The sequence below is a fragment of the Alnus glutinosa genome, chromosome 1 (assembly GCF_958979055.1).
Source record: "Alnus glutinosa chromosome 1, dhAlnGlut1.1, whole genome shotgun sequence".
Taxonomy (NCBI): Eukaryota; Viridiplantae; Streptophyta; class Magnoliopsida; order Fagales; family Betulaceae; genus Alnus; species Alnus glutinosa.
The window spans coordinates 21,976,419-21,991,838 of NC_084886.1; the positions used below are offsets into that span (position 1 = coordinate 21,976,419).

At 33.8% G+C, this 15,420-nt stretch overlaps 1 protein-coding gene across 1 annotated transcript; it reads left to right on the forward strand.

Annotated features, from left to right (window-relative positions):
• The first annotated feature begins 10,649 nt into the window (after positions 1-10,649).
• On the forward strand, positions 10,650-11,899 carry LOC133877044 (HMG-Y-related protein B-like). The gene is made up of 2 exons (XM_062315276.1): positions 10,650-10,915; positions 11,058-11,899. The coding sequence occupies exons 1-2, from the start codon at positions 10,838-10,840 to the stop codon at positions 11,553-11,555; spliced, it is 576 nt and encodes a 191-aa protein (XP_062171260.1). The 5' UTR covers positions 10,650-10,837; the 3' UTR covers positions 11,556-11,899.
• Positions 11,900-15,420: the final 3,521 nt, after the last annotated feature.

The window sequence follows — 15,420 nt, forward strand, 5'->3', positions numbered from 1 at the left end:
ATAAATTAACCAGAGCTTCTATATCATTACATCTCAATTTACTATCACAGTGTACAAATCACTACAACACAAGAGAGACTGACTTAGGCTAAGTGAGTGTCTCACGAGACAGCATCACGAAGGAGTCCTTTCGATGACTCATAATTTCGCGCATGATGCCTAAACCTGTAACAAAAACAATATCTACACGATCGTGGTGTTAACCACGTCCGCATAGGTGGAATGATAAGTCCACGGCCTCAGCAGTATAAAACTCACTAATATTTCGTAATGAGCCGACATTTATTTCTTTTTACCATGCGTTTAGAGTAATAGCTACTATTGGTATAACACTTCCTTTTAAAACATTTCATAGCTAATAAGGTAAATACTGACATTTTATAAACATGTGAAATCATACTACATAGCTGTAGATATAGATACATGTTCAAATCTCTTGCTTGGAAGCACAGACATATAAACCCATCTACAACATACTATTCATACATATGTATGAGTATAGGGATGTAATCGAGCCGGGCCGAGTCGAGTTTGAAGATTTCAAGACTGGCTCGTTTATGAGTCGAGCCTAAATAGTTGAATTCAAGCTAAGCTATAAATTGCATTTTCAAGCTCGGCTCGTTTAAAATTCGGGCGAGCTCGAGCTCAAGCTCAAGTTCGTTGAAAATGACATTCGAGCCAAGTCGGGTTACTCGACAAGCTCGGCTCACCTAAAGCTCGAGATAGACTATTAAATTTTTCAATGAGTGATCAAAGCAAAATTCAAGCCCAAGTTTATGAACAACCTCTATGCATTTATTAATAACATAAATAAATAATATATAACTATATAAGGCATATTATAAAATATAGTACATAACTATAGTTTATAAGTAACAAATTAACAATATGTTATTATATATAACTAAAGAGTATAAACTATGGTATATGTATAATGTGAACAAATAGTAAGTCTAATATATTCTATAAAACTAAGTAACTATAATATAAGTATAATATATAACTATTGTTAACCATGTGTGATGTGATATATGTGTTTATATATTATATATACTTATATGCTAACTATTTAATATTGTTATATACTAACTATTAATAACTTAATATGTTAATTCAACATACTAAATATTGTTATCAAAGCATTATAATTAATATGTAATACTATATATATTATACTATATTTACTATTTTTACTAATATATATGTAAGATATGAACGAGCTAACGAGTTGGACTAACTAGCTGAGCTAGTGATCTGGTTGAGCTTTAAACGAGTTGAACTTGCGAGCCCCTATCGAGTTTTGTCGAGCGAGTCGGGTATGTATCACTTACTAATCGAACGGGCTTCTACAGTAACCATCGAGTTTCTACAGTATTGAGCTCGAGTTCGGATCAGGCTAAACCGAGCGGATATCGAGCGGGTTGTCGAACGAATTGGTTTATTTACATCCCTATGTGAGTATATATACATGTTTCAATCTCCCGCTTGGAAGCGTATACATATAAACCCATCTACAACATATATATATATATATATATATATATATATATATATATATATATATATATATATATATATATATATATATATATATATATATAATGTGATTCAGCTATACTCGTATACAAGCTTTCAAAACCTTCGGGAAATACAAGTATACAAGCACATCTAAGCATGAAACCATTTATCTCCACATACAAGCACTCTACAAATTTTGGGGAATACAAGCATACGGACACATCTAAGTATGGATACTCATGAAAGCATCAAATGCAATCCAGTCGTAATAATATTCATATGTTCTAATTCAAACTCATAGGCATATTGATACGTGTAGCATGAAATACCATATAAATCATTATATGCAATCTAATTGTAACAGAATACATATGTTCTATTTCATTCAAACTCATATACATACTGATACATCTAGCATGAAATCCATCATAAAACATGTCACACATCATCATGTCATGCTTGCCTTTCATTTGTTTTCATCGTTTCATAGTGTTTGTGGGACTTGAACCCATGGTCTTCACTCTTAATGCCTATGGAACTTGAACCCAAGGTCTTGTTTCGGATGCCGGTGGGACTTGAACCCATGGTCTTACACTGGCTCTTCAGATGGGACTTGAACCCATGATCTTACGTTCAATGTTCATGATTTCGTTCATACTTTCACACACTTATTCATCAATTAACATCTTATACTTTTCATGTCATTTTCAAACGTATTATAAAACCATACCTCAATTCTCATTTACATAAACATTCTTTAAAGCTCATAAACCATTATCAAATCATATCTTAACATAATTCAAAGTATTGAAAGCATTGTCAAACGTATATCATCACAAATATTATTGGCTATTATTAAAGCAAATATAACATTTTGTAATATCATAAAACCCCAAAACTTAGCATATTTTCTCAGTAAGTTAGATACTCACCTATCCTTGCTTTGTTGCAATGGAACCCCAACTTGAACATTGACTACATTAAAACAACAGTAACTCGTTAGGCATCCGGACGCAAACACCTAATCATAGACAAAACCATAATACTCAAACACCATGAGTATTACTGTTTCCTATAACAACCCATAGTAAAACCCATAGGTAAAAGTAGGGTTTTCAATTCTACCCATTACTAGGCCCAACATATGGACAAACAACTAGAGTTAATGTGAAAACCCTCAACTAACATTTCCAATAAAGGATTCTAAGGTTCATAATAAAAACCCCAATTAAGGTCTTGATTTGTCTCAAGAGTCAAACGCCATGGCAACCTATAGAGTTTCTAGGGTTCCATTAGACAACCCAACAACTAAAAACACTAACCCATAAGGAAATGCTAGAGTTAATACCAAAATTCCTAATTTACAACACTTAGACAAAATCTAGGATTTGGTCTTACTTTGATTTCCAACCAACGATGAAACCCGATGCTTGGAAGTTGTTTAGAACTCCACAAAACACCAAATAACCTAAGGAATTTGAGGGAAAAAAAACCCCTAAAATCAACCAAAATACAAGAAAAGTTAGGGTTTGTGGATTTACCTTGAACCAATCAGTGAAAACAACAATCTTGCAGTAAGAATCGCATTGTTGGAGTCAGATTTGGCTTTGAATGTCTCTACAAATCAATATCTAGGATTTGGGTGCAAACCCTAGGAGAGAGAGGAGAGAAAATTGTGTGGAAGGAGGAGAAAAGGGAAGAAAATAGGTTGAAAACGTGGGTTCCAGCTTTTATACCCTTGCATATGTGGACGGATTAGTGAGCTATCCGGACACACATTAGAAAACTCAACTTTCTGTCAAACCTGTCTGGATAAGTCTTTCTCATTCTTTACATACTTTCTAACTAAATTAGTCTTGATTATGTTTTTAACTCTTATTTAATATCTTGGACGTTACACATATTTAAGCTAAATATTAAATATAAATACATTGAGGCCACTGAGGCATGCAGCGTGAGTAACTTGCGATTTGCTATAGTTTGATTCCTTTGAAAATTGAAGAGTGATCAGTTTGTGGAATCCCTTTCTCCTTGTGTTGTCAAATTTTTCTTCTTCAAGGTAATCAACAATTCAAATACAGTGAAAAGAAAGGGTATAATTGAACAAAAAGTCAACTTTTTTCTTAACAATTTCTCTTTCTTGAAAAGTTTCAGGTATATAATCAAATTCTTGCACATCAATAAAAATATTTCTTTATTTTATATTTTGATTGCCCCTTTTAAATTAATTGTTTATGAATATATATGGTTTTTGTTATATATTTTAATTGTATGAAATTTATAATTGTAGTTATATGAGATTATGGAAAACAACAATGATTTTATTGAGCTCCAATCATATTCTAAACGAGATCGTGTCGAGATAGATTTAGTGAATCTGCCATTAGATTCTTGCTTGAGGAAAAGAAAAATATGATTACCATACTAATGATAGAGACCAAATATGAATAGTATATTTACGAAAAGAACCTTTCCAACCAGTCAACCAAGATTTTCCAAAAACAAAATTTGGAAAAAAAAAATGGCGTCATTTTAATCTAGCATGGTTCAAAGAATATGATGATTGGTTGGAATACAACATTTTACAAGATGCTGGGTATTGCTTATATTGTTATCTCTTCAGAACAGACACTAGAAATCAAGCAGGAGGAGACTCATTTGTTACTGAAAGGTTTAGAAATTGGCCAAAGAAAGAGAAGTTACAAAATCACGTTGGGGCTTACAATAGTACACATAATCAAGCTCGACGAAGATTTGAAGGTTTGTTAAACTAGAAACAAAGCATTCTAACATTTTTTTTTGTAAGCAATTAGATCAGCAAAAAAGGGAATATATAACTTGTTTGAATGCATCCGTTGATTGTATTCGCTTTTTACAGCAATAGGGGTTAGCATGGGCATGCTGAATCTAAAGACTCAAGTAATTAATTAATTAGGGAAACTTCCGTGAATTGTTACGGTTTTTTGTGAAACATAATGAAGAAATTGACAAGGTAGTCTTAGAAAATGCTTATAAAAATCATTGAATGACCGCATCAGACATTCAAAAAGAAATAGCAAATGCTATAGCAAGTGAAACTCTAGATGCTATTATTAAAGATCTTGGAGACTCGTCATTTGCTATCCTAGTTGATGAATCCTGTGATATATCTGTTAAAGAACAATTGGCAATCATTTTGCATTATGTAGATAAACAGGGCCATGTGATTGAACCTTTTTTAGGCATTACACATGTTAGCAATACCACAATTGTAGAATTGAAGATAACAATTGAGTCAGTAATTAGCAAGCATCATTTAAGTATTAGCAGATTACGAGGACAAGGATACGATGGAGCTAGCAATATTAGAGGCGAATTGAACGGACTTAAAACACTTATTTTGAACTATAACTCGTCTGCCTATTATGTTCATTGTTTTGCACATCAGCTTCCACTGACTTTAGTTGCTGTTGCTAAAAATCACATCCAAATTGTAACCTTTTTTTTAGCTTGGTTAATAGTGTTTTTAATGTTATTGGAGAATCATGCAAACGTCATGACACACTTCGTGAAAAACAAACTGCTGAAGTTGTGGAAGCACTACGAAATAATGAAATTTCTACTAGTCTTGGCTTGAATCAAGAAATTAATCTAAAGAGACCCGGAGATACGCGTTGGAGTTCTTATTAAGGTGCATTTGTTAGTCTTATTCTCATTTTTCTTCTATCATCGATGCAGTTGAAGATGCTAGTTTATTGGCTACATTATGTTGACAAAATCACTACCATATTGGTATGCTGCTATAATAGGGATGTCGTATTTCTTTAAAGTCTTCAGAATATTCAGAGATTATTTCCCCAAAATGGAAAGCCTTAATATGACAAGTTTTAGTGTCACAAATATCAAGAAAGGCAATTTTCCAAGTTGTCAGAAGATCCTGTGCGTGTTACAGCTCAGCAAACGCGATTCCTTTGCTACCATTCGGACGGCCTAGAGGAAGCATTCGATGCCCAATCAATGTTTGAAAAAGTGTCCGAATACCTCAGCAAACACCAACCGCAGGGAACTCATGTTCGCACAGATGTCCAGACGGCCCAACGACACCAACTCCCTAGAGCACCTGTTCGTACAGGTGTCTGAATAGTAAACTGAAGGCTGCGAACAGTGAAGATAGCATGCAACCGTCCAGACACTAAGGCGAAGCTGTCTGGACTCAATGATTGAAGATTGATGAAGAAACGCGTGAAAAGAAGTTGGTTGCTGCTTGCCATCCGGACGCCCAATGTCTAGGTCCAGACGCGGCCCAGAGAACTTTGAATCATACTTGTATTACGTCTTCTAAAGCCTATATATAGAGGTCTCTAGGCATGTATTCTTTATAAATTCGGTATTGAATTCCATTGTGCTAAAAGAAGGTGTTTTGGTAGAAATTGTGAGATCAGCTAGCTTTCTTGGAGTTTTATTTGTGTGATTTGATCAACCCATTAAGGTCTAGCTTAGGGAGGAGCTCTAAGTTAAAGGAGTCAATTGAAGACCCTTTCAGACAGGAGGTCTGGTTGGGAAGCGTTCACGTATAGGTACGTGTCAGAGTTAAAGGTTTGACTACTGCATCAAAGGGATGTGAGTACGAGTGCTTTGTAACTAGCTTTGTCTTCTAGATTGTGGATTTCTTGGGTTTGGCTGCCCCGGAGTGGTTTTTCTTTTGATAAGAGTTTTCACTTCATCAACAAAATATTTGTTTCTTTTAAATTCCGCAGTTAAATATTTTGTTGCACAATTGATCACACACATACGTTAAATTATTAGTCTTTATTTTTCAGAAGATATTGTGGAATATGGTGTATATTCTGAACAAAGAGTAGAAGCAAATATACTAATTCAGTCACTCCAGACTTTTGAATTTGCTTTGTATTTACATTTGATGAATAGTGTTTTCTGGGGATTAGAAATGAGTTATCTCAACCATTACAAAGAAAAGATCAAGATATTCTCAATGCAATGAAGTTGGTTGAAGTTTCAAAGCAACGTTTACAAGCTATGTGATAAGGGTTGAATGTTGCAAATTCAAGCCTCTTAATTCGCATTTATTAACCCCTTAGCTTCTTTGTAATATAATATTTTGCGTTTCAAGCATTTTCAGGTTTCTAAGGAAAAAGACAAGTAATATATAAGTAATACATTGTATTGACTTTTGTTTAACTAAAGAATGATTTCATGGAGGGATAGTATGTAATATATAAGTACGTCACATGGATTAATTCATTAAATTGCAAATAGATATTAGAGTGCGGTCACATTTGTTTAGTTGAATCAATTGTGATTAATAATGTCCTGAGAAAATTGTCACAGGCCTACTGAAGCTAATTGCATTTTTCTCTTTCAGTCTCGCTTTGAGTTGATGTAAATTGACTATTTGATTTGGCCTCGGTTATGCATTTATTTATTTGGATTGTTTTATTTGATAAAACATAAGCCAAAGGAATTTAATTCATAAGTGGCTTATTACTTAGAGATGATTGGGTTTGGGAATTTATTTTCTAAGGGCTTAAGCAATTAAAAAACTTTGAGCTCTTAAAATTTATTTCAAAAGACTTAAGTGGAGTTAAAAGAACATTGGGCCTAAGGGATAAAACCCAAGCCTATGCTTAGGAGTGAGAAGTAGTGGGCTAGGGTTAAAACCCTAGCCCTAGGCGCATGGGAGAGGATTATTCTCTCCATGGCCGTGTGGTGCAATGGCAAGATGAGTAATTTCCTCCCATTGGTCGTGCACCCTAGGATTAGGACTAGCAATCCTAATTCTTCTATGACTCTGGTCCTTGTTCTATTGTGGCTCCAATCCTAGTTCTACTATGACCTTTTCAGTCCTAGTTCTATTATGACTTCGCTCTACTCCAATTTATCTCATATCCCAAGTATGATTGTAAATCCAAGTCTATAAATAGAGGACCATAGTGAAGCATAAATCATTCATCGAATCATAAGTTGAAAAATTGCGAGACTCAAGTTTCATAAATATTTTTGTCAAAGACTCAAGAACATGCAAGAGAGTTGTGAGAAATATTCAAAAGAGAATATTTGGTTTTCTCAAGTTTATGGTTCTACCTATTCTATTGATTTGACAATAGTTTGTGAGTCCACACTCATAGTCATAATCATTCATCAAAGAGAAGATCTAAAGGTTTAATCAAGAACGTGTTCTTGATCATTCAACATGCAAGAAAAATCTCGGCCAAAGTTATATAGCCATACATGCCTAGGAGAGGCCGAATTCGATTGCAAGTAACACGAACTTGTGTATTTGTTTATCTAGCCTTGTTATCTTGAAGCAAATTTTTTTCCTACGATCGGTTTTCGCTGCGTACTTTGTATATGCATGATCCTCAACAATTGGTATCAAAGCCAACTTCAAGAAAACCTGATTTAGATTTTTACACTTGTTCTTCATGATTTTCGGCTTTATGCTATATTGCTTGTGTTAGACTTTTAATCCAACAGCTCCAAGGATTGTGATTGATCGTTCTTCGTCCTATAACATGTTTTTTAACATGTAAGGATTTGATCTAGAATGTTTCAAGTCAATAGGAGTACGTTTGGTATTTTAATTGTTATTTACCATACGAAACGGTGTTGCTGTATTTTTTATAGCAAGGGCTGCTGTAAATACGAATTGTTAGGATATTCTAGACAAGTCCTTTTGGGATTGTTTTCTGCATGCGAAAATAGTGGTTGACACAATTCGTTAAAATGGATTCACGTGTCGATGAATATCGAAAGAGTTATGATCCGTCTTCGTTCGTCAATGAATTTGAAATTTTCTGAATTTCACTAGCAACTGTTTTATTTCGATTTTTTAGCATGACTTGTGAGTTCTTAAAAATTGAAGTAACAATTGATTTTATATGTAGAAAGGTTGGTTAACGTATTGGAAAAGTCGAAATGGTATTTTGAAGTTTTTCTCAACACGTTTCATTACGTTGTTTTAATGTGTACCAAGTGAGATATTAAATCATCATCATTTAAAAATATTAATTTTTTTAGAATTAAATAAAAAATTAAATACATCTCTATATATTGTAAATTGTTCAAATCTATTTTGGATTGAAGAAATAGGTTAATCATAGATGCCAATATAAAACAAATGTATTTTCTATCTATCAGATTTTGATTGCAATTTTGCAAAGGGAAATGTTGGAGGCAATTGTCCATTTGTTGCTAGTAATTTCAAGAATATGATCTTCTCAATTTCGAGTGAAAATTGAGGAGTCATTTTATTGTTATAATTTTATATTGTTGTATCTAATAGTGTAGATGATGCCACATGATAAATATATTGGTACGTCATTTAAAAAATTTAAATGATGTAATATCATTTACACTATTAGATACAATAATATAAAACATTGATCATGAAATGGTGTGAAATAGAAAAGATACTTGCCCATAATTTCAATAAAAAGGTTAACACAACAGTTTGCCTAGATACAAAGCTTTATCAGAATAATCTTTATACAAAATTATACTAATTAAGACAATAGAACAATGATATAAATTAAATTGAATAATTCTATATTAGTAGACAAACTTAAAAAAAAATAAAATAAAATAAAATTAACTTACACGTCAATAGAAGGCAACGAGATTTGGCTTGTTTGTCAAGTACTTTCATTTCTTTCATAAAAAAATCAATTTCAAAATATTCTACTTTTTATATCACATTAATCATTTTTTAACACCGGTTTATTTTTTATTTTTTATTTCTTTCACTTTTTATATCACATCAATTATTTTTTAATAACATTTTTTTTTTGCACTTTTTCTTATAAAAAATTTAAAATTTATTTATACTTTATATCACATTAATCACTTTTTATTATTCTAAAAAAAAACTCATACCTCAAAAACCTTTACCAAAAAGACTAATGTTACACATGCTTTAAAAGATATTTATTATGGCTCTATAAGAATTTTATTTTAATTTTTTAAAAAAGTTTTAGGCCTTATTTGGCAAACAACACAAAAATTTCTTACTTTATTTTTACATTTTTCAATAACAATCAACATGAAAATATTCTAACTTTTTTAGTTTTTATATTACATCAATAATTTTTTATTCCTATTCAAATAAAAAAATTTCACTACAACACAATTTTTTTTCACTTTTCCATACAAATCATTTTTACTTTATATCACATTTATTATTTTTTATTAATTTCAAAATTAACGGTCCACTATTTTATTCGGCACAATAATTTTACCATACAAGGCCTATTTTCAAGAAAAACGTTATCCTTTTAAACTAGGAAAAAAAAAAAAAAGGTAAATAAATTTTCACAAAATCGATTTTTGTAGTTGATGGTGATGATCTGTTAACATGGTACGGCAGATATGAAAGCAAATTGACTGTTAAAACATTCATAATTGCAATTACAATTGCAGAGAAGCAAATTAACAGAAGAAGGCAAGGGACCCACGTAGTCGAAAAGTGGCAAGGGGGTATCTATCCATAAAACATCGTTTCGATTTAAATGGTCGTACGGTCCATAGCACCTCGAATTTCGAGCGGAAGGCTGTGATGGAGTACCCCTGGGTGTACACGTCTCTGACACAAGTCAACCAAACAATCACCAACCATTCGATCCTTTACGCTTTAACGCTGTGTTGCAAGGTAACACGTACACATCCTACACACACAACCGCACCTCTGTCTCCTGGATGGTGGACCACAAACCCGGTCCACCAGCGGGCCCCACTTTCCGCACTCGGATGTTGGATCTGGGTCATTGAATCAAAATAATCAGACAAGGTTATGCACCCGTGAAACGGATATCGTGTCAAGGTCCAATACGTGGAAATCCAAAAATCTTTCCCGCTCTTCTGACTTTCTAGCTTTTGCCCAATCGGATTCTGAAACGTAGTAGACTATTCCAAGCTAAGGCACATGGAATATCTACCCAAATTATTCGAAACGCTCTCTGCAAGGGAAAGATTCAAAATGAGGGACATTCTGGTAACTTGGCCTCTCACAAATTTCAAAACCCCGAGAGAGTCCCCATCCATGTCATCAATCCGCGTGATGCCCCCCAGAGAAACCACATCCGTCCGATTCCCAGCCAAACTCACAATCCCTAGCCGTCCGATCGCATTCACTAGGCTCTCATCCTCTTCCCTTTCCCCTCGATCGGATCCTCAAGAAACGCCCTTTTAAATCCAACCCCTCTTTACCCACTCAACTTGCGTTCGTCTTCCCACCAAACCTACAGTCCCCTCCTCCCTCTCTCTGTCGCACACACACTCTCTTTCTCTCTCTCTCGCACTGTCTTTCGCTTCTACAAGCTCCGCCATGGCCACTGAAGAAACCAGTAACCCCCCTCCGCCTCAGCCTTCCCCCGCAGCTCTCCCTCTCCCTCAGTACCCTGAGGTACCTGCAGTTTCTCTTCCATTTTCTTCAACTTTCTTTTCTCACCATCCAAACGCTTCTGGGGTGTTTTTTTCTTTTGTCTTTTTTTTTTTTTGAAATTTCAGCTGGGTCTAATGGTTTTGAGTTCTTGTGTATTTTCCAGATGATTATCGCGGCGATTGAAGCGCTGAACGATAAGAATGGCTCGAACAAGTCGGCCATCGCCAGGTACATCGAGTCGACTTACACGGATCTTCCGGCGGCTCACTCCACGCTGCTCTCGCACCACCTCAACAAGCTGAAGCAGAGCGGCCAGCTCGTCCTGCTTAAGAACAACTACATGAAGCCCGACCCCAACGCGCCGCCGAAGCGTGGGCGCGGCCGTCCGCCCAAGCCCAAGGCACAGCTGCCGCCGGGCGCCGCGATGTCGCCGCCAAGGCCCCGCGGCCGTCCGCCCAAGCCCAGAGACCCCTTCGCGCCGCCGCCGCTTCCCAAGGCCAAGAGCCCCTCCTCTGGGACTGGCAGGCCTCGTGGCCGTCCACCCAAGAAGGCCAAGACCGCTACGGCTTCGGCCCCGTCTGCGGCTCCGGCTGGTGGCGCGCCCAGAGGGAGGGGAAGGCCGCCCAAGGTGAAGCCGGCAGTCGCCCCGGTTGGGTGCTGAGCTGCTCCCAGAGAGCGGAAGAGAGAGAGAGAGAGAGAGTTAGGCTTTTTTTTTTTTTTTTCTTTTTTAATTGTTTTTTTCTTTTAGGTAGGTGTATTTTAGTTCTCTGCTAATTGATGTTCTTCTAGCTTTATCTTTATCTTTATCCACTTTTTTGTCTCTTTATTTAATTTCTCTCTTTTTTTTTCTTTTTTTATTATGTGGTGGGTGTGTTGTAAGGTTGTAATGTGGAGGTGGGTTTAATGTGACTGTAATTGAATGTAAATTGTTCAGCGGCTGTTTAGGCTTTTTGTTTGCCTTCTGGAAATTATAATGACCTCTCTCTAAAAAAAGGGTTAAATCGAGACTGATTCTGATTACTTTTTCACTGTTGCTTTCGCATTTTTTCTTATTCCTTTTTTAAAACTTAAACAAATCATGAAATGAGGAATCTGGCAAAAGTCGGTAAAAGAAGAAATAAAATTGAAGGCTCTCGGGTATGGATAAGCCTTTTCCTTTTAAAATGTGAGGAACCTTTACAGGTAACATAGCCAGTAAATATACTGGCATGTTGCCTTTTGGATAGCACGCTTGAGTGGTTAGCAAAATTCTTACAAGGGCCTTTTTTTTTTTTTTTTTTTAATGGGTTTTCCTACAAGGTGATTAGTTTGTGGAATCTTTAGCATCCACATAATGCGATGCATGGGAATTTAAATTCTTACGAATACATTTATATAAAAAATAAAAATCCTAGGGAAAAAAATTTAGAATTGTTAAGAATATGAGATTTCAATGTTTGATTTATTTATTATTAAGCAAGTAGGCATCTTGTTGGGATTATTTTGAATAATGTTATAAATAATACTTCTATTTTACAATGAAACGGCAGTCTTAATCAACTTTTGAATCAGTTTTTTTTTTTTAAAAAAAAAATATATAAAAGTTTGAATCTATCACGTTAGTATTGTAAAATAATTATGAAATAAAAATATAATTTTTATTATTACTTAAATATTTATTATTATCAAAATATTTTCATGTTTCTCTCTTTTAGTGCGTAAGGTTGTTTTAGACAAAATTATTTAAAAATTAAACAAAAACTGCCAAGAAAGAAAAATAAACTATGGTTTTTCTTTCATTTGTTAATATATAAATTGTTTATATTATTTGATTTTTTTTTTTCCCGTTTATCAGCAAATAGCACCTGGTTATTTTCCTTCTTTTTTTTTTTTTTTTTAATATATATATTTTATGTTCATTTTCCTTTTTTTGTGAAAAAGAAATAGATGCATCTAATAATGTAAAATCATGTACACCATTAAATACATAAACTTTTAATTTGACTAGTTAAAAATGTAAACTAAGAATGTATAAGACTACCAAGTTTGATTTCATCGGCCATCCCCTCCCTTTATTGTGTTTTCTGCATTTTTTTTTTATTATTTTTTTTTTATTATGTTGTTGGGTCGAAACCTTTGGATCTAGATTTATGCAACTCCATTAACTTTTACACGACACGGGCCTCTCTAGTTGGTTCGTCGGCACCTTTCGCTTCCATTGATGCCCACTATGTCCTCATCCGACATTCACCTATCAAAGCGTGGTGTGCATGTGCTAGAGAGTTTGTCTCTCTTTTCGGTGCGTGAGGGTCACGCTTTCCCCTCCGCCCTTCCCCCAGCCCAGTTATCTGCGGTTCTCGACCGTCTCTTGCGATTCAAGCTGGAGAGAGGTCTTCTAGTGGTGGCGTATGGTCTTCACACGCATAACAATATTACATAGTGTAACTTTTCTTGTACCACCATAACAATATTCATTAGGAAAAAAGAAAATTAAATAATAAACAATATTTGGTATATCACTAATATTTGTTTCTGTTGATATTTTCATGAAATTCTTTTTGAATTGTATTCATTAGCAAATTTTTTAATTTTTTTTTTTAATAGTTGTTGTCTCAATGGCTTCAAGTGAGGATTGTATGGTTGAATCGGTTGACGAGTGTAATCCATTTGGCCTACTATTATGATTTTGGTAATAAGTTAATATAGAATACTTTAAGCTTGTGAAAAGTGGCCATGTGCAACGTTTTTCTTTTTTTCTCTTTTTGGATGAATGAGGCCATGTGCTTTGTTGCTAATAGGTTGCCTCCCTTTTATACCGACTGTTTACCTTAATAACTTAGTCCACACCTTAAAAAAGTTTCTCAAATAACTTAACCCGTGTTTGATACGCATGACAATTGACAACCACCCTTCAAGTGCGCTTTTTTTTTTTTTTTTTTTTTTTTTTTTTTTTTTTTTTTTTTTTAAAAAAAAAAAAAAAAAAAACCCTACAATTCAAGTAATTTTCTAAACTAAACAGCATGTAAAGGTGTACATGAAGATGCGGTTATTTACAATATACGCATCCGCATCATATTTTTACTAACCGCATCTGCACGATTATTCGATTAGTATCCGCTATCCACATATTAGGTAATGGGCTTGTTGGACCTATTTTAGTATTTTGAGCCTTTTTTAGGTCTTTATTAAGACATATTTTAAACGGTTTTGAAAATAATTTAGTCCAATATTTAGTATTTTGGGCTTGTTTTATTATTTTTTTAAGCTCCAAACTTTTGAAAATATATTGATTTCACATTACTTTTTTATTTTTGCTCAAGTGTTATACGAGAAGCAACACAACCAATTAAACAAATATAAGCATAACTTATACTTAATTCAAAACGACGTCATTTTGGTATTAAACATAATATAATATATATAATATTATATATTATATATTTATGTAAAAGGTTTATGGATGCGATTAATAACTATACACACATACATTCAAACCGCTATCCACATCCGTATATGCGAATAATGAATTTTGCTATCATAATCCACATGCACTGATAGTATATAGTTGTGGATAACGGATGCAAGTGATTAACATTCACTCGCATGTACACCCCTACCAACACGTACGTTGCCTTTTTGGATCAAATCTCATTTGAAAGCTAGTAATTTATGGGGACTTCCAAAGCATGGCATAATGAATTTTCCACAAAATAAATAAGAACAACAGAAAATAAAGATAAATCTTGAGTTAATTCAAAATTTTTCCAAAATAACAAAAGGAATATGTTAAACCAGAGTTTCATTGGCTTTAGTAAAATCACACCAGGCTAGTACAAGAGAAGAGAAGTCAGATTTCAAACAAAACATCTGTTTTTTCATTCAACATAATATGTACCCATAGGAGTACAAAAGAACACTTAAATAGACTCAGACAAAAACCTAATTCTAGTTTGATTAACTTTGGGCCAAACCCATTATTAAATTACAAAATAACACCGATTCTTAAAACATAAATTAAATACTAAAAACCTAAATAATTAATAACCCTAAATAATAAAGACCAAATATTCTTGCCTTATCCCGCATCAACTTTTTTTTTTTGGAATTTGGTTTTGGTGCTGTAAATTGTTATAAATTTTTTTAACGATTTATATTTAATTTTGAGAAAGAAAAAGAAAATTAAATTAAATTTAAACCATTGAAAAAACTATAACATATATGCTATAGTTATGTTATAGTTTTTTTACAACACCTAAGCCTTATTTATTTATTTTTACTATTGTCTATCTACATAAGGTCTATTTTTACATAAACGCGGAGTTTATGCTCTTATACAATTTGATTGGTTATTACTGGTTTTTATTTGCTTGGTTAATTCGTTAATTAGCATAACATTTGCTATTATTCTTAGTATAGTTGGTGTTGATATTGTTTTGAGTAAAAAGTAAAGAATGAGTCAAGAAATTTTGATGGAATGTATTATGTTTATATTTTGGAAAATTTTAAATTTAATTCAGAGGTTTCACAAGATTTCAATTTCATATAGG

What these genes read in the sequence shown, in the direction of transcription:
- LOC133877044 (XM_062315276.1), top strand. Translation starts at nt 10,838, where the DNA reads ATGGCCACTGAAGAAACCAGTAACCCCCCTCCGCCTCAGCCTTCCCCC. An exon ending in CTCTCCCTCAGTACCCTGAG is followed by an intron (nt 10,916 to 11,057) that starts GTACCTGCAGTT and finishes TGTATTTTCCAG; the next exon opens with ATGATTATCGCGGCGATTGA.